The sequence below is a fragment of the Excalfactoria chinensis genome, unplaced genomic scaffold (assembly GCF_039878825.1).
Source record: "Excalfactoria chinensis isolate bCotChi1 unplaced genomic scaffold, bCotChi1.hap2 Scaffold_981, whole genome shotgun sequence".
Lineage (NCBI taxonomy): Eukaryota > Metazoa > Chordata > Aves > Galliformes > Phasianidae > Excalfactoria > Excalfactoria chinensis.
In genome coordinates, this window is record NW_027315719.1 from 18607 (window position 1) to 45379 (window position 26773).

General features: G+C 57.2%; 1 protein-coding gene across 1 annotated transcript in view; it reads left to right on the plus strand.

Annotated features, from left to right (window-relative positions):
- The window catches only part of LOC140265465 (plectin-like), a gene marked incomplete at both ends in the record, with an annotated part of 50965 nt that overhangs the window by 18516 nt on the left and 5676 nt on the right, over positions 1-26773 (plus strand). Inside the window, 4 exons of the mRNA XM_072361404.1 lie at positions 4746-4807; positions 9268-9282; positions 16636-16725; positions 21968-22003. Coding sequence (XP_072217505.1) covers positions 4746-4807; positions 9268-9282; positions 16636-16725; positions 21968-22003 — 203 coding nt within the window. The remainder of the gene's footprint in view (positions 1-4745; positions 4808-9267; positions 9283-16635; positions 16726-21967; positions 22004-26773) is intronic.

The following is a 26773-nucleotide window of genomic DNA, read 5'->3' on the forward strand; positions in this document are numbered from 1 at the left end:
GCATCCCATGCATTGCTGTGTCCTCATGCATGGCATCCCATGCATTGCCGTGTCCTCGTGCATGGCATCCCATGCATTGCCGTGTCCTCATGCATGGCATCCCATGCATTGCCGTGTCCTCATGCATGGCATCCCATGCATTGCCGTGTCCCCATGCATGGCATCCCATGCATTGCCGTGTCCTCATGCATGGCATCCCATGCATTGCTGTGTCCTCATGCATGGCATCCCATGCATTGCTGTGTCCTTGTGCATGGCATCCCATGCATTGCTGTGTCCTCATGCATGGCATCCCATGCATTGCCGTGTCCTCATGCATGGCATCCCATGCATTGCTGTGTCCTCGTGCATGGCATCCCATGCATTGCTGTGTCCTTGTGCATGGCATCCCATGCATTGCTGTGTCCTCGTGCATGGCATCCCATGCATTGCTGTGTCCTTGTGCATGGCATCCCATGCATTGCCGTGTCCTTGTGCATGGCATCCCATGCATTGCCGTGTCCTCATGCACGGCATCCCATGCATTGCTGTGTCCTCATGCATGGCATCCCATGCATTGCTGTGTCCTCATGCATGGCATCCCATGCATTGCTGTGTCCATGTGTGCCGCATCCCCGTGCACCTCCATGCCTGCATGAGTCACATCCCCATGCATCATATCCGTGGGGGGGGGGCTCTGATGCATCACATCCCCATGCATTGCTGTGTGTGCGTGTCACATCCTGCTGCATCACTTATGGGGCAGCACTTATGGGGCAGTATTTGTGGGATGGTACTTATGGGACAGCACTTATGGGATGGTACTTATGGGGCAGCACTTATGGGATGGTACTTATGGGGCAGCACTTATGGGGCGGTACTTATGGGGCAGCACTTATGGGGCGGTACTTATGGGGCAGCACTTATGGGGCAGCACTTATGGGACGGTACTTATGGGATGGTACTTATGGGACGGTACTTATGGGGCAGCACTTATGGGGCAGCACTTATGGGACTGTACTTATGGGGCAGCACTTATGGGGTCAGTATTTAAGGGGCAGCCCTTATGGGGCAGCACTAATAGGGTCAGTATTTAAGGGGCCGTATTTATGGGGCTGTATTTAAGGGGCCGTATTTATGGGGCTGTATTAATGGGGTCGTATTAATGGGGTCGTATTAATGGGGCCGTATTTATGGGGCCATATTTAAGGGGCCGTATTTATGGGGCCGTATTTATGGGGCCATATTTAAGGGGCCGTATTTATGGGGCAGCACTTATGGGGCCGTATTTAAGGGGCAGCACTAATAGGGCCGTATTTATGGGGCCGTATTTATGGGGCCGTACTTATGGGGCAGCACTAATAGGGCCGTATTTATGGGGCAGCACTAATAGGGCCGTATTTATGGGGCCGTATTTATGGGGCAGCACTAATAGGGCCGTATTTATGGGGCCGTATTTATGGGGCTGTATTTAAGGGACCGTATTAATGGGGCCGTACTTATGGGGCAGCACTAATAGGGCCGTATTAATGGGGCCGTATTTATGGGGCAGCCCTTATGGGGCAGCTCTAATAGGGCCGTATTTATGGGGCAGCCCTTATGGGGCAGCACTTATGGGGCCGCTTTGCTGTGTGCGGTGCCCGCGGCAGCAGCGGAAGGGCGGTGGCTGAGCGGGGGGGGGGAATGGGGGGGAAGGAAACTGTGCCCGGGGGGTGTGGGGTGCGGCTGGGTTATGGGGCGGGGTTATGGGGCAGGGCTATAGGGCGGGGTTATGGTATGGAGCTATGGGGCGGGCTATGGGGCAGGGGTGTGGGGCGGAGCTATGGGGCGGAGCTATGGGCTGGAGCTATGGGGTGGAGCTATGGGGCGGGGCTATAGGGCAGGGCTATGGGGCAGGGCTATGGGGCAGGGCTATGGGGCGGGCTATGGGGCGGAGCTGTGGGGCGGGGCTATGGGGCGGGGCTATGGGCTGGAGCTATGGGGCGGGCTATGGGACAGGGCTGTGGGGTGGAGCTATGGGATGGAGCTATGGGCTGGAGCTATGGGGTGGAGCTATGGGGCGGGGCTATAGGGCAGGGCTATGGGGCAGGGCTATGGGGCAGGGCTATGGGGCGGGCTATGGGGCGGAGCTGTGGGGCGGGGCTATGGGGCGGGGCTATGGGCTGGAGCTATGGGGCGGGCTATGGGACAGGGCTGTGGGGTGGAGCTATGGGATGGAGCTATGGGGCAGGGCTATGGGGCGGGGTTATGGGGCAGGGCTATGGGGTGGAGCTATGGGGCGGGCTATGGGCTGGAGCTATGGGGTGGAGCTATGGGTTGGAGCTATGGGGCGGGCTATGGGGCAGCGCTATGGGGCGTTGCTATGTGGAGTTGCTATGGGGTGTTGCTATGGGGCTGTGCTATGGGGTGTTGCTATGGGGCTGTGCTATGGGGTGTTGCTATAGGGCAGCGCTATGGGGCGTTGCTATGGGGTGTTGCTATGGGGCGTTGCTATGGGGCGTTGCTATGGGGTGTTGCTATAGGGCAGCGCTATGGGGCAGTGCAGTGCTATGGGGCGTTGCTATGGGGCGTTGTTATGGGGCTGTGCTATGGGGCGTTGCTATGGGGCACAGCTATGGGGCTGTGCTATGGGGAAGTGCTGGCATTGCTATGGGGCGTTGCTATGGGGCGTTGCTATGTGGCATTGCTATGGGACGTTGCTATAGGGCAGTGCTATGGGGCGTTGCTATGGGGCAGCTCTATGGGGCAGTGCTGTGCTATGGGGTGTTGCTATGGGGTGTTGCCATAGCGCTGCCCCATAGCTGTACCCCATAGCGCTGCCCCATAGCAACACCCCATAGCAACACCCCATAGCGCTGCCCCATAGCACAGCACAGCCCCATAGCAACGCCCCATAGAGCTGCCCCATAGCACAGCCCCATAGTAACACCCCATAGCACTGCCCCATAGCACTGCCCCATAGCACATAGCTGTACCCCATAGCTGTACCCCATAGCACTGCCCCATAGCGCGGCCCCATAGCAACACCCCATAGCGCTGCCCCATAGCGGTGACCCATAGCGCTGCCCCATAGCGCTTCCCCATAGCGCGGCCCCATAGCGTGACCCATAGCAACACCCCATAGCAACGCCCCATAGCAACGCCCCATAGCGTGACCCATAGCGCTGCCCCACAGCGTGACCCATAGCTGCCCCATAGCGCTGCCACATAGCAACACCCCATAGCACAGCCCCATAGAGCTGCCCCATAGCGCTGCCCCATAGCACTGCCCCATAGCGCTGCCCCATAGCGCTGCCCCACAGCGTGACCCATAGCTGCCCCATAGCGCTGCCACATAGCAACACCCCATAGCACAGCCCCATAGAGCTGCCCCATAGCGCTGCCCCATAGCACTGCCCCATAGCGCTGCCCCATAGCGCTGCCCCATAGCAACAGCCCATAGCAACACCCCATAGCGCTGCCCCATAGCAACACCCCCATAGCTGTGCCCCATAGCTGTGCCCCACAGCACAGCCCCACAGCACAGCCCCATAGCACTGCCCCATAGTGCTGCCCCACAGCGTTGCCCCACAGCTCCGCCCCATTGTTGCTCCCAATTGCTCCCATTGTGCCCCATTACCCCCCATTACCCCCATTGTGCCCCATTGTTCCCATTGCCCCCCGTTGTGCCCCATTGCCCCCCATTACTCCCCATTGCCCCCCACTGTGCCCCATTGCCCTCATTACTCCCCATTGCCCCCCACTGTGCCCCATTGCCCTCATTACTCCCCATTGCCCCCCACTGTGCCCCATTACCCCCCATTGCTCCCATTACTCCCCATTACCCCCCATTGCTCCCCATTGCCCCCCATTGCTCCCCATTGCCCCCCATTGTGCCCCATTGCTCCCCATTGCCCCCCATTGCCCCCCATAGACCCCCATTGCCCCCCATTGTGCCCCATTGTACCCCTCATTACCCCCCATTGCCTCCATTGCACCCCATTACCCCCCATTGCTCCCCATTGCCCCCCATTACTCCCCATTGCCCCCCATTACCCCCATTGCCCCCCATTACTCCCCATTACCCCCCATTGTGCCCCATAGTGCCCCATTGCTCCCATTGCCCCCCATTAAACCCATTGCCCCCCATTGTGCCCCATTGCCCCCCATTGCTCCCCATTACCCCCCATTGTGCCCCATAGTGCCCCATTGCTCCCATTGCCCCCCATTACCCCCATTACTCCCCATTGCCCCCCATTGGCCTCCATTGCTCCCCATTGCTCCCCATTACCCCCCATTGTGCCCCATAGTGCCCCATTGCCTCCATTGTGCCCCATTACCCCTCATTACCCCCCATTGCTCCCATTGTGCCCCATTACCCCCATTGCCCCCCATAGTGCCCCATAGTGCCCCATTGCTCCCATTGCCCCCCATAGTGCCCCATAGTGCCCCATTGTGCCCCATTGCCCCTCCATTACCCCTCATTACCCCCCATTATGCCCCCCATAGACCCCCATTGCCCCCCATTGCACCCCATTACCCCCCATTAACCCCATTGCCCCCCATAGTGCCCCATTGCCCCCTCCATTACCTCTCATTACCCCCCATTGTGCCCCATTGTGCCTCTTTACCCCCCATTGCCCCCCATTGCTCCCCATTGCCCCCCATTACCCCCATAGTGCCCCATTGCCCCCCATTACCAGCCATTGCTCCCCATTGCCCCCCATAGTGCCCCATTGCCCCCATTGCCCCCCATTAATGTCTGCTCCCCCCCCGTTGTGTTTCAGATGAGCGTGACCGCGTGCAGAAGAAAACCTTCACCAAATGGGTCAACAAACACCTGCTCAAGGTAATGCAGCCGTGCAGCGCTGCAACAACAACACTGCAACACTGCTGCAACGCTGCAACAACAACGCTGCAACACACTGCAACGCTGCAACAACAACACTGCAACACGATGCAACACACTGCAATGCTGCTGTAACGCTGCAACAACACTGCAACAACAACGCTGCAACAACACTGCAACACACTGCAATGCTGCTGTAACGCCGCAGCATGCTGCAACAACACTGCAGCAGCACTGCAACGCTGCAACAACACTGCAACACGATGCAACACACTGCAACGCTGCTGTAACGCTGCAACAACACTGCAGCAGCACTGCAACACACTGCAATGCTGCTGTAACGCCGCAGCATGCTGCAACAACACTGCAGCAGCACTGCAACACACTGCAACAACAACGCTGCAACAACGCTGCAACAACACTGCAACACACTGCAATGCTGCTGTAACGCTGCAACAACACTGCAACAGCACGATGCAACACACTACAATGCTGCTGTAACGCTGCAACATGCTGCAACAACACTGCAGTGATGCAACATGCTGTAACACACTGCAACACTGCAACAACGCTGCAACAACACTGCAACAACACTGCAACACACTGCAATGCTGCTGTAACGCTGCAACACGCTGCAACACGCAACACTGCAGCAGCACTGCAACACACTGCAACAACAACGCTGCAACAACACTGCAACAACACTGCAACAACACTGCAATGCTGCTGTAACGCTGCAACATGCTGCAACAACGCTGCAGTGATGCAACACGCTGTAACACACTGCAACGCTGCTGTAACGCTGCAACACGCTGCAACAACACTGCAGTGATGCAACACGCTGTAACACACTGCAACACTGCAACAACGCTGCAACAACACTGCAACACACTGCAATGCTGCTGTAACGCCGCAACAACACTGCAGCAGCACTGCAGCAGCACTGCAACAACACTGCAACACGATGCAACACACTGCAATGCTGCTGTAACGCCGCAACAACACTGCAGCAGCACTGCAACACACTGCAACAACAACGCTGCAACAACACTGCAACACACTGCAACACACTGCAATGCTGCTGTAACGCTGCAACACGCTGCAACAACGCTGCAGTGATGCAACATGCTGTAACACACTGCAACGCTGCATCAACGCTGCAACAGCACTGCAACAACACTGCAATGCTGCTGTAACGCCGCAACATGCTGCAACAACACTGCAGCAGCACTGCAACACACTGCAACAACAACGCTGCAACAACACTGCAACACGATGCAACACACTGCAATGCTGCTGTAACACCGCAACATGCTGCAACAACACTGCAACAATGCAGCAACGCTGCAACACACTGCAACAACACTGCAGCAACAGCACTGCAACAGCACTGCAACAGCACTGCAACAGCACTGCAACGCTGCAATGCAATGCTGCAGCACACTGCAACAACACTGCAACGCCCTGCAACAACACTGCAACACATTGCAGCAACACTGCAGCACACTGCAATGCCGCTGCAATGCTGCAACAGCACTGCAACACACTGCAGCAACAACACTGCAGCAACAACACTGAAACACACTGCAACAGGCTGCAACACTGTTGCAACGCTGCTGCAATGCTGCAACAACACTGCAGCAGCACTGCAACACACTGCAACAACAACACTGCAACAACACTGCAACACACTGCAACGCTGCTGCAATGCTGCAACAACACTGCAGCAGCACTGCAACACACTGCAACAACAACACTGCAACAACACTGCAACACACTGCAACGCTGCTGTAACGCTGCAACATGCTGCAACAACACTGCGACACACTGCAACAACAACACTGCAACAACACTGCAACACACTGCAACGCTGCTGTAACGCCGCAACAACACTGCAGCAGCACTGCAACAACAACACTGCAACAACACTGCAACACACTGCAACGCTGCTGTAACACCGCAACACGCTGCAACAACACTGCAGTGATGCAACACGCTGTAACACACTGCAACGCTGCAACAACGCTGCAACAACACTGCAACAACACTGCAATGCTGCTGTAACGCTGCAACATGCTGCAACAACACCGCAACACGCTGCAACAACGCTGCAGTGATGCAACATGCTGTAACACACTGCAACACTGCAACAATGCACTGCAACATGCTGCAGTGCTGCAACACCGCACTGCACTGCAACAACACTGCAACAACACTGCAATGCTGCAAGAACACTGCAACACTGCTGCAATGCTGTGATGCACTGCAACAACATGCTGCAATAATACTGCAACGCTGCAACACACTGCAACGCTGCAATGCAATGCAACGCAGTGACACTGCACTGCAGCAACGCTGCAACATGCTGCATCACACTGCATCACACTGCAATGCACTGCAATGCACTGCAACAACATACTGCGACGCTGCAGCAACAGTGCAGTGCACTAGAACATGCTGCAATGCAGCATCAACATTGCAACATGCTGTATCACGCTGCATCACACTGGAAAATCTGCAGTGCTGCAACACTGCAGTGCTGCATCAAACACTTGCAACGCTGCATCACACTGCATCACACTGCAACACACTGCAACGCTGCTGCAACACACCACAACAAACTGCAACACGCTGCAACACGCTGCAACACGCTGCAATGCTGCAACACACAACAACACACTGCAACACGCTGCAACACACAGCAATGCTGCAACACACAGCAATGCTGCAACACGCTGCAACACGCTGCAACACTGCAACACGCTGCAACACACAGCAATGCTGCAACACACAACAACACACTGCAACACACTTCAACACGCTGCAGCACGCTGCAACACTGCAGCACGCTGCAACACACTGCAATGCTGCAACACGCTTCAACACACTGCAACACTCTGCAACACACAGCAACACGCTGCAACACACAGCAATGCTGCAACACACAGCAACGCTGCAACACTCTGCAACACACAGCAACACGCTGCAACACGCTGCAACACGCTGCAACACACTTCCATGCTGCAACACGCTGCAATACTGCAACACAGCAATGCCGCGACACTGCATGCCGCTGCAGCCGCTGAAGCGCTGCATCCACACTGCAGCACTGGGCCCCACATGTTGCGCCTTGCAGTGCCCCACAGCTCTGCCCCACAGCTCTGCCCCACAGCCCCCCATATCCCCCCATATCCCACCCATGTCCACCCCACAGCGTGTCAATGCGTGTTCCATGCGTGTCAATGCGTGTTCCATGCGTGTCAATGCGTGTTCCATGCATGTTTGTGTGTCACGTGCGTGTCAATGCGTGTTCCAACCGTGTCACTATGTGTCACATGTGTGTCAATGTGTGTTCCATGTGTGTCAATTCATGTTCCATGTGTGTCAATGCGTGTTCCATGCGTGTCAATGCGTGTTCCATGCATGTTTGTGTGTCACATGTGTGTCACTGAGTGTTCCAAGCATATCACTGCGTGTCACATGTGTGTCAATGTGTGTTCCATGCGTGTCAGTGCGTGTTCCATGCATGTTTGTGTGTCACGTGCGTGTCACTGCGTGTTCCAAGCATATCACTGCGTGTCACATGTGTGTCAATGTGTGTTCCATGCGTGTCAGTGCGTGTTCCATGCATGTTTGTGTGTCACATGCGTGTCACTGCGTGTTCCAAGCATATCGCTCTGTGTTACATGTGTGTCTCAGCGTGTTACATGTGTGTCAATGCATGTTCCATGCGTGTCAGTGCATGTTCCATGCGTGTCAGTGCGTGTTCTATGTGTGTCACTTCATCTTACATGTGTGTTGCAGCATGTTCCATGCGTATCAACGCATGTTCCATGCGTGTCAGTGCGTGTTCTATGTGTGTCACTTCATCTTACATGCATGTCACTGTGTGTTCCATGTGTGTCACTGCGTGTCCCATGCATGTCAGTGCATGTTCCATGTGTGTCACTGTGTGTTCTATGTGTGTCGCTGCGTGTTCTATGTGTGTCACTGCGTGTTCTATGTGTGTCACTGTGTCACATGCGTGTCACATGTGTGTTACATGCGTATCTCAGCGTGTTCCATGTGTGTCACTGTGTGTTCCATGCATGCTTCTGTGTGTCACATGAGTGCCAGTGCATGTTCCATGCATGTCGCTGCATGTAACATGTGTGTCATCCCATGTAAAGTGTGTCATCCCATATAACATGTGTGTCGTCCCATGTTCAATGTGTGTCGTCCCATGTAACATGTGTGTCATCCCATGTTCCACGTGTGTCATCCCGTGTTCCATACATGTCATTCCATGTTCCATGTATGTGCTCCCATGTTCCATGTGTGTCACCCCATGTTCCATGTGTGTCACCCCGTGTTCCATGTATGTAATCCCATGTTCCATGCATGTTGTTCCGTGTTCCCTGCTCCGTTCCCGCCCTGTTCCATGTTCCTCCCCTGATTTCTCTCCTCTCTCCCCTCCACAGCACTCATGCAAGAAGGTGGGTGTGAGCACACGTGTGTGTGCTTGTCTGTACATGTGTGTGTGTGTGTCTGTACACGTGTGTGTGTAAGTGTGTGTACACGTGTGTGTGTGTACACATGTGTGTGTGTACATGTGTGTGTGTATGTGTGTGTACACGTGGGTGTGCATATGTGTGTGTGTGTACACGTGTGTGTATGTACACGTGTGTGTGTATGTGTATGTACACGTGTGTGTGTACATGTGTGTGTGTATGTGTGCGTACATGTGTGTGTACTTGTGTGTGTGTGTGTACATGTGTGTGTCTGTACACGTGTGTGTGTACACATGTGTGAGTGTACATGTGTGTACACGTGTGTGTGTACATGTGTGTGTACATTTGTGTGTACATGTGTGTGTGTGTATGTGAGTATACTTGTGTGTGTACGTGTGTGTGTGTACATGTGTGTGTGTGTACGTGTGTGTGTGTACATATGTGTGTGTAAATGTGTGTGTGTATGTGTGTGTACACGTGTGTGTGTACATGTGTGTGTGTATGTGTGTGTCTGTACACGTGTGTGTGTGTATGTGAGTGTACTTGTGTGTGTACGTGTATGTGTACACGTGTGTGTACGTGTGTGTGTGTACACGTGTGTGAGTACATGTGTGTGTACATGTGAGTGTACATGTGTGTGTGTGTACATGTGTGTGTATGTGTGCGTACATGTGTGTATATGTGTGTGTACATGTGTGTGTGTGTACATGTGTGTGTCTGTACACGTGTGTGTGTATGTGTGTGTACACGTGTGTGTACATGTGTGTGTCTGTACACGTGTGTGTGTGTATGTGTGTACACGTGTGTGTGTGTGTGTGTACACGTGTGTGTGTGTACGTGTGTGTCTGTACACGTCTGTGTGTACATGTGTGTGTACACGTGTGTGTGTGTGTATGTGTGTGTACACGTGTGTGTGTATGTGTGTGTACACGTGTGTGTGTGTGTGTGTATGTGTGTGTACACGTGTGTGTGTGTGTGTGTATGTGTGTGTACACGTGTGTGTGTGTGTGTGTACACGTGTGTGTGTGTGTACATGTGTGTGTCTGTACACGTCTGTGTGTACATGTGTGTTTACACGTGTGTGTATGTGTGTGTACACGTGTGTGTGTATGTGTGTGTACATGTGTGTGTACATGTGTGTGTGTGTACATGTGTGTGTGTATGTGTGTGTACATGTGTGTGTACATGTGTGTGTGTGTACATGTGTGTGTGTATGTGTGTGTACATGTGTGTGTCTGTACACGTGTGTGTGTATGTGTGTACACGTGTGTGTGTACATGTGTGTGTGTATGTGTGCGTACATGTGTGTGTGTATGTGTGTGTGTGTGTGTACATGTGTGTGTATACGTGTGTGTGTACATGTGTGTATGTGTATGTGTGTGTACACGTGTGTGTGTATGTGTGTGTACATGTGTGTGTGTGTACACGTGTGTGTGTATGTGTGTGTACACGTGTGTGTGTACATGTGTGTGTGTATGTGTGTGTACATGTGTGTGTGTGTATGTGTGTATACATGTGTGTGTACACGTGTGTGTACACGTGTGTGTACACGTGTGCATGCGTGTGTATGTGTGTACATGTGTGTGTACATGTGTGTGTATGTGTGTGTACACGTGTGTATGTACACGTGTGTGTACACGTGTGCATGCGTGTGTATGTGTGTACATGTGTGTGTACACGTGTGTGTGTTCATGTGTGTGCATGCAAGTGTACATGCCTGTGTGTGTGTGTTCATGTGTGTGTGCACGTGTGAGCACGTGTGCATGTATACATGTGTGTGTTAACATGTGTGCATGTATGTGTGTGTACATGCATGTACATGTGTGTGTGTGTGTGTACACGTGTGTGTGTGTGTGCCCCCCATGTCACACCTGACCCTGCACTGCAGTAGGAGCCGCTGTGGGGCACACTGGGAGCTGTGGGGCACTGCAAGATCTATAGGGCACACTGGGATCTATGGGGAACATTGGGATCTATGGGGCACACAGATCTATGGGGCACACTGGGATCTGTGGGGCACACAGATCTATGGGGCACCCTGGGATCTATGGGGCACACTGGGATCTGTGGGGCACACAGATCTATGGGGCACACTGAGATCTATGGGGCACACAAATCTATGGGGCACACAGATCTATGGGGCACACTGGGATCTATGGGGCACACTGGGAGCTATGGGGCATGCTAGGATCTATGGGGCACACTGGGATCTATGGTGCATGCTAGGGTCTATGGGGCACACTGGAATCTATGGGGCACACAGATCTATGGGGCACACTGTGATCTATGGGGCACACTGGAATCTATGGGGCACACAGATCTATGGGGCACACTGTGATCTATGGGGCACACAGATCTGTGGGGCACACTGAGATCTATGGGGCACACAGATCTATGGGGCACAGTGGGATCTGTGGGGCACACTGGGATCTATGGGGCACACAGATCTATGGGGCACACTGGGATCTATGGGGCACACAGATCTATGGGGCACACTGAGATCTATGGGGCACACAAATCTATGGGGCACACAGATCTATGGGGCACACTGGGATCTATGGGGCACACTGGGAGCTATGGGGCATGCTAGGATCTATGGGGCACACTGGGATCTATGGTGCATGCTAGGGTCTATGGGGCACACTGGGATCTATGGGGCACACAGATCTATGGGGCACACTGGGATCTGTGGGGCACACAGATCTATGGGGCACACTGAGATCTATGGGGCACACAAATCTATGGGGCACACAGATCTATGGGGCACACTGGGATCTATGGGGCACACTGGGAGCTATGGGGCATGCTAGGATCTATGGGGCACACTGTGATCTATGGGGCACACAGATCTGTGGGGCACACTGAGATCTATGGGGCACACAGATCTATGGGGCACACTGGGATCCGTGGGGCACACTGGGAGCTTTGGGGCACCCTGGGATCTATGGGGCACACAGATCTATGGGGCACAGTGGGATCTGTGGGGCACACTGGGATCTATGGGGCACACAGATCTATGGGGCACACTGGGATCTATGGGGCACACTGGGATCTATGGGGCATACAGATCTATGGGGCACACTGAGATCTATGGGGCACACTGTGATCTGTGGGGCATGTGAGCATCTATGGGGCACACAGATCTATGGGCCACACTGGGAGCTATGGGGCACACTGGGATCTATGGGGCACACTGGGAGCTATGGGGTACCCTGGGATCTATGGGGCAGACTGGGATCCATGGGACACATTGGGATCTATGGGGCACACTGTGGGCTCTATGGGGCACACTGGGATCTATGGGGCACACAGCCAGGAGAAGCTGCTGTGGGGCAGGGGGTCACACCATGCCATTCATTCACTTCTGCCCCACAGCTCCCACCCCACAACCAACACTCCCCATAAGCTGACCCCAAAACCCTGCCCTCAACTGGGACACCCCATAACCTGCCCCACAACCACTGCCCCCCCATAACCTGCCCCCCATTTGCTCCCCATAACCTGCCCCCCAACCACTGCCCCCCATAACCTGCCCCATAACCTACCCCCCCATAACCTGTCCCCTATAACCTGCCCCCCAACCTGCCCCACAACCACTGCCCCCCGACCACTGCCCCCCATAACCTGCCCTCCATCCCCCCCTGACCCCCATGTCCCCCCATAACCTGCCCCATAACCTGCCCCCCATAACCTGCCTCCTATAACCTGCCCCCCATCTCCCCCCATAACCTGCCCCACAACCACTGCCCCCCATAACCTGCCCCCCATAACCTACCCCCCCATAACCTGCCTCCTATAACCTGCCCCCCATCCTACCCCCCATAACCTGCCCCCCAACCTTCCCCCCATATCCTGGCCCCCAACACTCCCTATAACCTGCCCCCCAACCTGCCCCATAACCTGCCCCATAACCTGCCCCCCAACCACTGCCCCCCATAACCTGCCTCCTATAACCTGCCCTCCATCTCCCCCCATAACCTGTCCCACAACCACTGCCCCCCATAACCTGCCCTTCATCCCCCCCCTGACCCCCATGTCCCCCCATAACCTGCCCCATATCCTGCCCCATAACCTGCCCCCCATCCCCCCTGACCCCCATGTTCCCCCCATATCCTGCCCCATATCCCCGCTGACCCCCATATTCTGCCCCATATCCTGCCCCATAAGCTGCCCCATATCCCCCCTGACCCCCCATGTACCCCCCATATCCTGCCCCATAAGCTGCCCCCCAACATTCCCTATATCCTGCCCCATATCCTGCCCCATATCCCCGCTGACCCCCATATCCTTCCCCATAAGCTGCCCCATAAGCTGCCCCCCATCCCCTCTGACCCCCATAACCTGCCCCCCAACATTCCCTATATCCTGCCCCATAACCTGCCCCATATCCCCACTGACCCCCATGTTCCCCCCATATCCTGCCCCATAACCTGCCCCATAACCTGCCCCATATCCCCCCTGACCCCCATTCCCCCCATAAGCTGCCCCATACCTGCCCCATATCCCCACTGACCCCCCTGACCCCAATAACCTGCCCCATATCCTGCCCCCCATCCACTCTGACCCCCATAACCTGCCCCCCAACATTCCCTATATCCTGCCCCATAACCTGCCCCATAACCTGCCCCATATCCTGCCCCATATCCGCTCTGACCCCCATGTTCCCCCCATATCCTGCCCCATAAGCTGCCCCATAAGCTGTCCCCCAACATTCACTATATCCTGCCCCATATCCCCGCTGACCCCCATATCCTGCCCCATAAGCTGCCCCATATCCTGCCCCCCATCCTCTCTGACCCCCATAACCTGCCCCCCAACATTCCCCATAAGCAGCCCCATAAGCAGCCCCATAACCTACCCCATAACCTGCCCCCCATCCCCGCTGACCGCCCTGTTCCCCTCATATTCTGCCCCATAAGCTGCCCCATATCCCTGCTGACCCCCATGTTCCCCCCATTTCCTGCCCCATACCCTGCCCCATATCCAGCCCCATATCCTGCCCCACAAGCAGCCCCATACCTGCCCCATAACCTGCCCCATATCCAGCCCCATATCCTGCCCCGTATCCTGCCCCATATCCAGCCCCATATCCTGCCCCATATCCAGCCCCATAACCAGCCCCCCATCCCCGCTGACCCCCATGTTCCCCCCATAAGCTGCCCCATATCCAGCCCCATATCCTGCCCCATATGCTGCCCCCCATCCCCGCTGACCCCCATGTTCCCCCCATACCTGCCCCATAAGCTGCCCCATATCCCCACTGACCCCCCATGTTCCCCCCGTATCCTGCCCCATAAGCTGCCCCATATCCTGCCCCATATCCCTGCTGACCCCCATGTTCCCCCCATAAGCTGCCCCATAATCTGCCCCATATCCCCCCTGACCCCCATTCCCCCCCTAAACTGCCCCATACCTGCCCTTTATCCCCACTGACCCCCCTGACCCCAATAACCTGCCCCATATCCTGCCCCCCATCCACTCTGACCCCCATAACCTGCCCCCCATCATTCCCTATATCCTGCCCCATACCTGCCCCATAACCCCGCTGCCCCCCATATCCTGCCCCATAACCTGCCCCATATCTCCACTGACACCCCTGTTCCCCCCATAACCTGCCCCCCAACATTCCCTATATCCTGCCCCATAACCTGCCCCATATCCCCACTGACCCCATAAGCAGCCCCATAACCTGCCCCCATAATCTGCCCCCCATCTCCGCTGACCCCCATATCCTGCCCCATAATCTGCCCCATATCCTGCCCCCCATCCCCTCTGACCCCCATAACCTGCCCCCCAACATTCCCCATAAGCAGCCCCATAATCTACCCCATATCCTGCCCCCCATCCCTGCTGACGCCCATGTTCCCCCCATATTCTGCCCCACAAGCAGCCCCATACGTGCCCCATACCTGCCCCATATCCAGCCCCATATCCTGCCCCACAAGCAGCCCCATACCTGCCCCATATCCTGCCCCAAACCTGCCCCATATCCAGCCCCATACCTGCCTCATATCCTGCCCCACAAGCAGCCCCACAAGAAGCCCCATAACCTGCCCCAAACCTGCCCCATATCCTGCCCCATACCTGCCCCATATCCTGCCCCAAACCTGCCCCATATCCAGCCCCATATCCTGCCCCACAGGCAGCCCCATACCTGCCCCATATCCTGCCCCATACTTGCCCCATATCCTGCCCCAAACCTGCCCCATATCCGGCCCCACAAGCAGCCCCACAAGCAGCCCCATACCTGCCCCATATCCTGCCCCCCATCCCCGCTGACCCCCGTGTTCCCCCCATACCTGCCCCAGAAGCAGCCCCATACCTGCCCCATAACCTGCCCCATACCTGCCCCATATCCAGCCCCATATATTGCCCCATATCCTGCCCCATATCCTGCCCCATATCCAGCCCCATATCCTGCCCCATAACCTGCCCCATATCCTGCCCCCCATCCCCGCTGACCCCCGTGTTCCCCCCATACCTGCCCCAGAAGCAGCCCCATACCTGCCCCATAACCTGCCCCATACCTGCCCCATATCCTGCCCCACAAGTAGCCCCATACCTGCCCCATATCCTGCCCCATAACCTGCCCCATACCTGCCCCATATCCTGCCCCATAACCTGCCCCACATCCTGCCCCACAAGCAGTCCCATACCTGCCCCATAACCTGCCCGATACCTGCCCCGTATCCTGCCCCATAACCTGCCCCATACCTGCCCCATAACCTGCCCCATACCTGCCCCAAACCTGCCCCATAACCTGCACCATAACCTGCCCCATACCTGCCCCATATCCTGCCCCATATCCTGCCCCATACCTGCCCCATACCTGCCCCATAACCTGCCCCATACCTGCCCCATATCCTGCCCCATAACCTGCCCCACATCCTGCCCCATATCCTGCCCCATACCTGCCCCACAAGCAGCCCCATACCTGCCCCATATCCTGCCCCATACCTGCCCCATATCCTGCCCCATACCTGCCCCACAAGCAGCCCCATACCTGCCCCACAAGCAGCCCCATATCCAGCTCCATATCCTGCCCCACAAGCAGCCCCACAAGCAGCCCCATAGCTGCCCCATATCCCTCCTGCCCTCCATTCTCCCCATAACCTGCCCCCCATATCCTGCCCCACATCCAGCCCCATATCCTGCCCCATAACCTGCCCCCCATCCACTCTGACCCCCATAAACTGCCCCCCATCATTCCCTATATCCTGCCCCATATCCTGCCCCGTATCCTGCCCCATACCTGCCCCATAACCTGCCCCATACCTGCCCCATACCTGCCCCCCAATCAGCCCCATAGCAGCCCCATAGCTGCCCCATATCCCGCAGGCTCAGCGCCACGTCCAGGATCTGTACGAGGATCTTCGTGACGGACACAACCTCATTTCGCTGCTGGAGGTGCTGTCAGGAGACACGCTGGTGGGTGCCCCATAGCAACCCCCCTCTGCCCCATAGCGAACCCTGTGCCCCATAGCAACCCCCCCTCTGCCCCATAGCGACCCCATAGCGGCACCTCTGCCCCATAACCTGCCCCCTCTGTGCCCCATAGCGACCCCTCTGCCCCACTGCAACCCCCTCTGCCCCATAGTGACCACATTGCGACCCCCCTCTGCCCCATAGCGACCCTATAGCAACCCCTAACTCTGCCCCATAGCGACCCCCCTCTGCCTTATAGCTACCCCCATCTGTCCTATAGTGACCCCCTCTGCCCCACTGCAACCCCCTCTGCCCCATAGCAACCCCTACACTGCCCCATAGCAACCCCTTCTGCCCCATAGCGACCCCCCCTCTGCCCCATAGCGACCCCTCTGCCCCACAGCGACCCTTCTGCCCCATAGTGACATAGCAACCCCCTCTGCCCCATAGCGACCCCCTCTGCTCCATAACGACCCCTCTGCCCCATAGCGACCCCCCTCTGTCCCCTAGCGACCCCTCTGCCCCAGAGCGACCCCTACTCTGCCCCATAGCGACCCCTCTGCCCCATAGCAACCCCCCTCTGCCCCATAGCGACCCCCTCTGCCCCACAGTGACCCCTCCTCTGCCCCATAGCGACCCCATAGCAACCCCTAACTCTGCCCCATAGCAACCCCCCTCTGCCCCATAGCGACCCCATAGCGACCCCCCCCTCTGCCCCATAGCAACCCCATAGCAACCCCCTTCTGCCCCATAGCAACCCCCCTCTGCCCCATAGCGACCCCATAGCAACCCCTAACTCTGCCCCATAGCGACCCCCCTCTGCCTTATAGCTACCCCCATCTGTCCTATAGCGACCCCTCTGCCCCATAGTGAACCCCTCTGCCCTATAGGGACCCCTCTGTGCCCCATAGCGACCCCTCTGCCCCATAGCGACCCCCCTCTGTGCCCCATAGCGACCCCTCTGCCCCACTGCAACCCCCTCTGCCCCATAGCAACCCCTACTCTGCCCCATAGCAACCCCCTCTGCCCCATAGTGACCCTATAGCAACCCCTAACTCTGCCCCATAGCGACCCCATAGCAACACCCCTGCCCCATAGCGACCCTATAGCAACCCCCCCTCTGCCCCATAGCGACCCCATAGCGACCCCCTCTGCCCCATAGCGACCCCTCTACCCCATAGCGACTCCTGTGCCCCATAGCAACCCCCCCTCTGCCCCATAGCGACCCCATAGCGACACCCCTGCCCCATAGCGACCCCATAGCGACCCCTAACTCTGGCCCATAGCGACCCCATAGCGACACCCCTGCCCCATAGCGACCCTATAGCAACCCCTAACTCTGCCCCATAGCGACTCCTCTGCCCCATAGCGACCCCCATCTGTGCCCCATAGGGACCCCCCCTCTGCCCCATAGTGACCCCTCTGCCCCATAGCGACCCCCCTCTGCCCCATAGCGACCCCCTCTGCCCCATAGCGATCCCTCTGCCCCATAGTGACCCCTCTGCCCCATAGCAACATAGCGACCCCCTCTGCCCCATAGCGACCCCTCTGCCCCATAGCGACCCCCACTGCCCCATAGCGACCCCCTCTGCCCCATAGCGACCCCTAACTCTGCCCCATAGCGACCCCATAGCGACTCCTCTGCCCCATAGCAACATAGCGACCCCTTTGCCCCATAGCGACCCCATAGCGACCCCCCTCTGCCCCATAGCGACCCCATAGCGACTCCTAACTCTGCCCCATAGCGACACCCCTCTGCCCCATAGCGACCCCCTCTGCCCCACTGCGACCCCTCTGCCCCATAGCAACATAGCGACCCCCTCTGCCCCATAGCAACCCCTCTGTGCCCCATAGCAACCCCTGTGCCCTATAGCGACATAGCGACCCCCTCTGCCCCATAGCAACCCCTCTGTGCCCCATAGCAACCCCTGTGCCCTATAGCGACATAGCGACCCCCTCTGCCCCATAGCAACCTCCTCTGCCCCATAGCGACCCCATAGCGACCCCCTCTGCCCCATAGCGACCCCTCTGCCCCATAGCGACCCCCACTGCCCCATAGCGACCCCCTCTGCCCCATAGCGACCCCTCTGCCCAAAAGCGACCCCTAACTCTGCCCCATAGCGACCCCTCTGCCCCATAGCGACCCCTAACTCTGCCCCATAGCGACCCCCTCTGCCCCATAGCGACCCTCTCTGCCTCATAGCGACCCCCCTCTGCCCCATAGCAACCCCTCTGCCCCACAGCGAACCCCTCTGCCCCATAGCGACCCCTCTGCCCCATAGCGACCCCTCTGCCCCATAGCGACCCCCCTCTGCCCGATAGCGACCCCATAGTGACCCCTCTGCCCCATAGCGATGCCCCTCTGCCCCATAGCGACCCCTCTGCCCTATAGCGATCCCTCTGCCCCATAGCGACCCCTCTGCCCCATAGCGACATAGCGACACCCCTGCCCCATAGCGAACCCCCCTCTGCCCCATAGCGACCCCCTTCTGCCCCACTGCGAGCCTCCCTCTGCCCCACTGTGACCCCCACTCTGCCCCGCTGCGACCCCCATCTGCTCTATAGCCACCCCCTCTGCCCCACTGCAACACCCCTCTGTGCCCCATAGCGACCCCCTTCTTCCTCACTGCAACCCCCCTCTGCCCCATAGCGACCCCTAACTCTGCCCCATAGCGACCCCATAGCGACTCCTCTGCCCCATAGCAACATAGCGACCCCTTTGCCCCATAGCGACCCCATAGCGACCCCCCTCTGCCCCATAGCGACCCCATAGCGACTCCTAACTCTGCCCCATAGCGACACCCCTCTGCCCCATAGCGACCCCCTCTGCCCCACTGCGACCCCTCTGCCCCATAGCAACATAGCGACCCCCTCTGCCCCATAGCAACCCCTCTGTGCCCCATAGCAACCCCTGTGCCCTATAGCGACATAGCGACCCCCTCTGCCCCATAGCAACCCCTCTGTGCCCCATAGCAACCCCTGTGCCCTATAGCGACATAGCGACCCCCTCTGCCCCATAGCAACCTCCTCTGCCCCATAGCGACCCCATAGCGACCCCCTCTGCCCCATAGCGACCCCTCTGCCCCATAGCGACCCCCACTGCCCCATAGCGACCCCCTCTGCCCCATAGCGACCCCTCTGCCCAAAAGCGACCCCTAACTCTGCCCCATAGCGACCCCTCTGCCCCATAGCGACCCCTAACTCTGCCCCATAGCGACCCCCTCTGCCCCATAGCGACCCTCTCTGCCTCATAGCGACCCCCCTCTGCCCCATAGCAACCCCTCTGCCCCACAGCGAACCCCTCTGCCCCATAGCGACCCCTCTGCCCCATAGCGACCCCTCTGCCCCATAGCGACCCCCCTCTGCCCGATAGCGACCCCATAGTGACCCCTCTGCCCCATAGCGATGCCCCTCTGCCCCATAGCGACCCCTCTGCCCTATAGCGATCCCTCTGCCCCATAGCGACCCCTCTGCCCCATAGCGACATAGCGACACCCCTGCCCCATAGCGAACCCCCCTCTGCCCCATAGCGACCCCCTTCTGCCCCACTGCGAGCCTCCCTCTGCCCCACTGTGACCCCCACTCTGCCCCGCTGCGACCCCCATCTGCTCTATAGCCACCCCCTCTGCCCCACTGCAACACCCCTCTGTGCCCCATAGCGACCCCCTTCTTCCTCACTGCAACCCCCCTCTGCCCCACTGCGACCCCTCCTCTGCCCCATAGCGTCCCCCCCTCTGCCCCATAACCACCCCTTTCTGCCCCACTGCAACCCCTCCTCTGCCTCACTGTGACCCTTCTCTGCCCCATAGCGACCCCCCTCTGCCCCATAGCGACCCCTTCTGCCTCACTGCAACCCCCCTCTGCCCCACTGCAACCCCCCTCTGCCCCACTGCAACCCCTCCTCTGCCCCACTGCGACCCCTCTGCCCCACTGCAACCCCTCCTTCTGCCCCATAACCACCCCCTTCTGCCCCACTGCAACCCCCCCTCTGCCCCACTGCAACCCCTCCTCTGCCCCACTGTGACCCTTCTCTGCCCCATAGCGACCCCCTTCTGCCTCACTGCAACCCCCCTCTGCCCCACTGCGACCCCTCCTCTGCCCCATAGCGACCCCCCCTCTGCCCCATAGTGACCCCTTCTCTGCCCCATAGCGACCTCCTTCTGCCCCATAGCGACCCCCCCTCTGCCCCATAGCGACCCCCTTCTCTGCCCCCTCTGTGCCCCATAGCAACTCCCCTCTGCCCCACTGTGACCCCCCTCTGCCCCACTGCGACCTCCCCCTCTGCCCCATAGTGATCCCCTCTGCCACACAGCTGCTCTCTCTGCCCCACAGCTGCTCCCTGCCCCTCTCTGCCCCATAGCTGCTCTCTGCTCCACAGCTGCTCTCTTTGCCCCATAGCTGCTCTCTGCCCCATAGCTGCTGTCTGTGCCCCACAGCTGCTCTCTGCCCCTCTCTGCCCCATAGCTGCTGTCTCTGCCCCATAGCTGCTCTCTGCCCCACAGCTCCTCTCTGCCCCATAGCCGCTCTCTGCCCCATAGCTGCTCTCTGCCCCACAGCTGCTCTCTGCCCTATAGCTGCCCTCTCTGCCCTATAGCCACTCTTTCTGCCCCACAGCCGCTCTCTGACCCACAGCTGCTCTCTGACCCTCTGCCCCACAGCTGCACTTTCTGCCCCACAGCTGCTCTCTACCCCACAGCTGCTCCCTGCCCCACAGCTGCTCTCTGCCCTATAGCTGCCCTTTCTGCCCCATAGCTGCTCTCTGACCCTCTCTGCCCCATAGCTGCTCCCTGCCACACAGCTGCTCTCTCTGCCCCACAGCTGCTCTCTGCCCCATAGCTGCTCTCTGCCCCACAGCTGCTCTCTACCCCATAGCTGCTCCCTGCCCCACAGCTGCTCTCTGCCCTATAGCTGCCCTCTCTGCCCTATAGCCGCTCTCTGCCCCACAGCCACTCTCTGACCCTCTCAGCCCCATAGCTGCTCTCTGCCCCACAGCTGCTCTCTGCCCTATAGCTGCCCTCTTTGCCCTATAGCCGCTCCCTGCCCCACAGCTGCTCTCTGACCCTCTGCCCTATAGCTGCTCTCTCTGCCCTATAGCCGCTCTCTGCCCCACAGCTTCTCTCTGCCCTATATCTGCCCTCTCTGCCCTATAGCCGCTCTCTGCCCCACAGCCGCTCTCTGACCCTCTCTCCCTCTCTCTCTGTCCCCCCCCCCTTTTCTCTTTCCCCCCCCGCTCCATGTGGGGCAGCCCCGGGAGCGTGACGTCATCAGGAGGTTACGCCTGGTGAGTGTGGGGCGCTGCCCCATAGCGCTGCCCCATAGCAACACCCCATAGCACTGACCCATAGCGCTGCCCCATAGCACTGCCAGCCCCATAGCGCTGCCCCATAGCAACACCCCATAGCACACTGCTATGGCACTGCCCCATAGTGCTGCCCCATAGCGCTGCCCCATAGCGCTGCCCCATAGCACTGCCCCATAGAACACTGCTATGGCACTGCCCCATAGTGCTGCCCCATAGCGCTGCCCCATAGCGCTGCCCCATAGCACTGCCCCATAGAACACTGCTATGGCACTGCCCCATAGTGCTGCCCCATAGCGCTGCCCCATAGCACTGACCCATAGCGCTGCCCCATAGCACTGCCCCATAGCGCTGCCCCATAGTGCTGCCCCATAGAACACTGCTATGGCACTGCCCCATAGCGCTGCCCCATAGCGCTGCCCCACAGCACAGCCCCATAATGCTGCCTGCCCCATAGCGCTGCCCCATAGCGCTGCCCCACAGCACAGCCCCATAGTGCTGCCTGCCCCATAGCGCTGCCCCATAGCGCTGCCCCATAGAACACTGCTATGGCACTGCCCCATAGTGCTGCCCCATAGCGCTGCCCCATAGCGCTGCCCCATAGCACTGCCCCATAGAACACTGCTATGGCACTGCCCCATAGCGCTGCCCCATAGCGCTGCCCCATAGCACTGACCCATAGCGCTGCCCCATAGCACTGCCCCATAGCGCTGCCCCATAGCGCTGCCCCATAGAACACTGCTATGGCACTGCCCCATAGCGCTGCCCCATAGCGCTGCCCCATAGCGCTGCCCCATAGCACACTGCTATGGCACTGCCCCATAGCTCTGCCCCATTGCACAACCCCATAGCGCCATTCTATGGGGCCGTTATGAGGCCATTCCATAGGGCCATGCTATGGGGCCATTCCATAGGGCCATTCTATAGGGCCATTCTATGAGGTCATTCCATGGGGCCATTCTATGGGGCCATTTCATAGGGCCATTCTATGGGGTCATTCCATGGGGCCATTCCATAGGGCCATTCTATGGGGTCATTCCATAGGGCCGTTCCATGGGGCCATTCCATAGGGCCATTCTATGGGGTCATTCCATAGGGCCATTCCATGGGGCCATTCCATAGTGTCATTCCATAGGGCTGTTCTATAGGGCCATTCTATGGGGTCATTCCATTGTGCTGTTCCATAGGGCCATTCTATGGGGTCATTCTATGAGGCCATTCTATGGGGCCATTTCATAGGGCCATTCTATGGGGTCATTCCATGGGGCCATTCTATAGGGCCATTCTATGGGGTCATTCCATAGGGCTATTCAATAGGGCCATTCCATAGGGCCGTTCCATGAGGCCATTCTATGGGGTCATTCCATGGGGCCATTCTATGGGGTCGTTCCATAGGGCCATTCCATAGTGTCATTCCATAGGGCCATTCCATGGGGCCCATCTATGGGGTCATTCCATTGTGCTGTTCTATAGGGCCATTCTATGGGGTCATTCCATAGGGCCATTCCATAGGGCCATTCTATGGGGCTGTTCCATAGGGCCATTCTATGGGGTCATTCCATGGGGTCATTCTATAGGGCTGCTCCATATGGCTGTTCCATAGGACCATTCTGTGGGGTCATTCCATAGGGCTGTTCCATAGGGCCATTCTATGGGGCCGTTCCATAGGGCCATTCCATAGTGGCATTCTATGGGGCCATTCCATAGGGCTGTTCCATAGGGCCATTCTATGGGGTCATTCCATAGGGTCATTCCATAGGGCCATTCCATGGGGCCATTCTATGGGGTCATTCCATAGGGCCATTCTATGGGGTCATTTCATGGGGCCATTCTATGGGGTTGTTCCATAGGGCCATTCCATAGGGCCATTCTATGGGGTCATTCCATGGGGCTGTTCCATAGGGACATTCTATGGGGCCATTCTGTAGGGTCATTCCATAGGGTCATTCCATAGGGCCATTCCATGGGGTCATTCTATGGGATCAATCCATAGGGTCATTCCATGGGGCTGTTCTATAGGGTCATTCTATGGGGTCATTCCATGGGATCAATCCATAGGGCCATTTTATGGGGTCATTCCATAGGGCCATTCCATAGTGCCGTTTCATAGGGCCGTTCTATGGGGCCATTCCATAAGGCCATTCTATGGGGTCATTCCATAGGGCCATTCTATAGGGCCATTCTATGGGGTCATTCCATGGGGCTGTTCTATGGGGCCGTTCCATAGGGCCATTCCATAGGGCCATTCTATGGGGTCATTCCATGTGGCCGTTCTATGGGGCCATTCTATGGGGTCATTCTATAGGGTCATTCCAGCGGGCCATTCTATAGGGCCATTCTATGGGGTCATTCCATAGGGCCATTCTATGGGGCCGTTCCATAGGGCCATTCTATTGGGTCATTCCATAGGGCCATTCTATGGGGTCATTCCATTCTGCTGTTCTATGGGGCCATTCCATAGTGTCATTCCATAGGGCCATTCCATGGGGCCCATCTATGGGGTCATTCCATTGTGCTGTTTTATAGGGCCATTCTATGGGGTCATTCCATAGGGCCATTCCATAGGGCCATTCTATAGGGCTGTTCCATAGGGCCATTCTATGGGGTCATTCCATAGGGCCATTCTATGGGGCCATTCCATAGGGCCATTCCATAGGGCCATTCTATGGGGCTGTTCCATAGGGCCATTCTATGGGGTCATTCCATGGGGCCATTCTATGGGGTCGTTCCATAGGGCCATTCCATAGTGTCATTCCATAGGGCCATTCCATGGGGCCCATCTATGGGGTCATTCCATTGTGCTGTTCTATAGGGCCATTCTATGGGGTCATTCCATAGGGCCATTCCATAGGGCCATTCTATGGGGCTGTTCCATAGGGCCATTCTATGGGGTCATTCCATGGGGTCATTCTATAGGGCTGCTCCATATGGCTGTTCCATAGGACCATTCTGTGGGGTCATTCCATAGGGCTGTTCCATAGGGCCATTCTATGGGGCCGTTCCATAGGGCCATTCCATAGTGGCATTCTATGGGGCCATTCCATAGGGCTGTTCCATAGGGCCATTCTATGGGGTCATTCCATAGGGTCATTCCATAGGGCCATTCCATGGGGCCATTCTATGGGGTCATTCCATAGGGCCATTCTATGGGGTCATTTCATGGGGCCATTCTATGGGGTTGTTCCATAGGGCCATTCCATAGGGCCATTCTATGGGGTCATTCCATGGGGCTGTTCCATAGGGACATTCTATGGGGCCATTCTGTAGGGTCATTCCATAGGGTCATTCCATAGGGCCATTCCATGGGGTCATTCTATGGGATCAATCCATAGGGTCATTCCATGGGGCTGTTCTATAGGGTCATTCTATGGGGTCATTCCATGGGATCAATCCATAGGGCCATTTTATGGGGTCATTCCATAGGGCCATTCCATAGTGCCGTTTCATAGGGCCGTTCTATGGGGCCATTCCATAAGGCCATTCTATGGGGTCATTCCATAGGGCCATTCTATAGGGCCATTCTATGGGGTCATTCCATGGGGCTGTTCTATGGGGCCGTTCCATAGGGCCATTCCATAGGGCCATTCTATGGGGTCATTCCATGTGGCCGTTCTATGGGGCCATTCTATGGGGTCATTCTATAGGGTCATTCCAGCGGGCCATTCTATAGGGCCATTCTATGGGGTCATTCCATAGGGCCATTCTATGGGGCCGTTCCATAGGGCCATTCTATTGGGTCATTCCATAGGGCCATTCTATGGGGTCATTCCATTCTGCTGTTCTATGGGGCCATTCCATAGTGTCATTCCATAGGGCCATTCCATGGGGCCCATCTATGGGGTCATTCCATTGTGCTGTTTTATAGGGCCATTCTATGGGGTCATTCCATAGGGCCATTCCATAGGGCCATTCTATAGGGCTGTTCCATAGGGCCATTCTATGGGGTCATTCCATAGGGCCATTCTATGGGGCCATTCCATAGGGCCATTCCATAGGGCCATTCTATGGGGCTGTTCCATAGGGCCATTCTATGGGGTCATTCCATGGGGCCATTCTATGGGGTCGTTCCATAGGGCCATTCCATAGTGTCATTCCATAGGGCCATTCCATGGGGCCCATCTATGGGGTCATTCCATTGTGCTGTTTTATAGGGCCATTCTATGGGGTCATTCCATAGGGCCATTCCATAGGGCCATTCTATGGGGCCGTTCCATAGGGCCGTTCCATGAGGCCATTCTATGGGGCCGTTCCATAGGGCCATTCCATAGGGCCATTCCATAGGGCCATTCTATGGGGCCATTCCATAGTGCCATTCTATGGGGTCACTCCATAGGGCCATTCTATAGGGTCATTCCATAGGGCTGTTCCATGGGGTCATTCTATGGGGTCATTCCATGGGGCCGTTCCATAGGGCCATTCTATGGGGCCGTTTCATAGGGCCATTCTATGGGGTCATTCCATAGGGCCATTCTATGGGGTCATTCTATGGGGTTATTCCATGGGGCTGATTTATAGGGCCATTCTATAGGGCCATTCTATGGGGTCATTCCATGGGGCCATTCTGTGGGGCCGTTCTATGGGGTCATTCCATAGGGCCGTTCCATGGGGCCGTTCCATGGGGTCATTCCATAGGGCCATTCCATGGGGCCATTCCATAGGGCCATTCCATGGGGCCATTCCATAGGGCCATTCTATAGGGCCATTCTATGGGGTCATTCCATAGGGCCATTCCATGGGGCCATTCCATGGGTC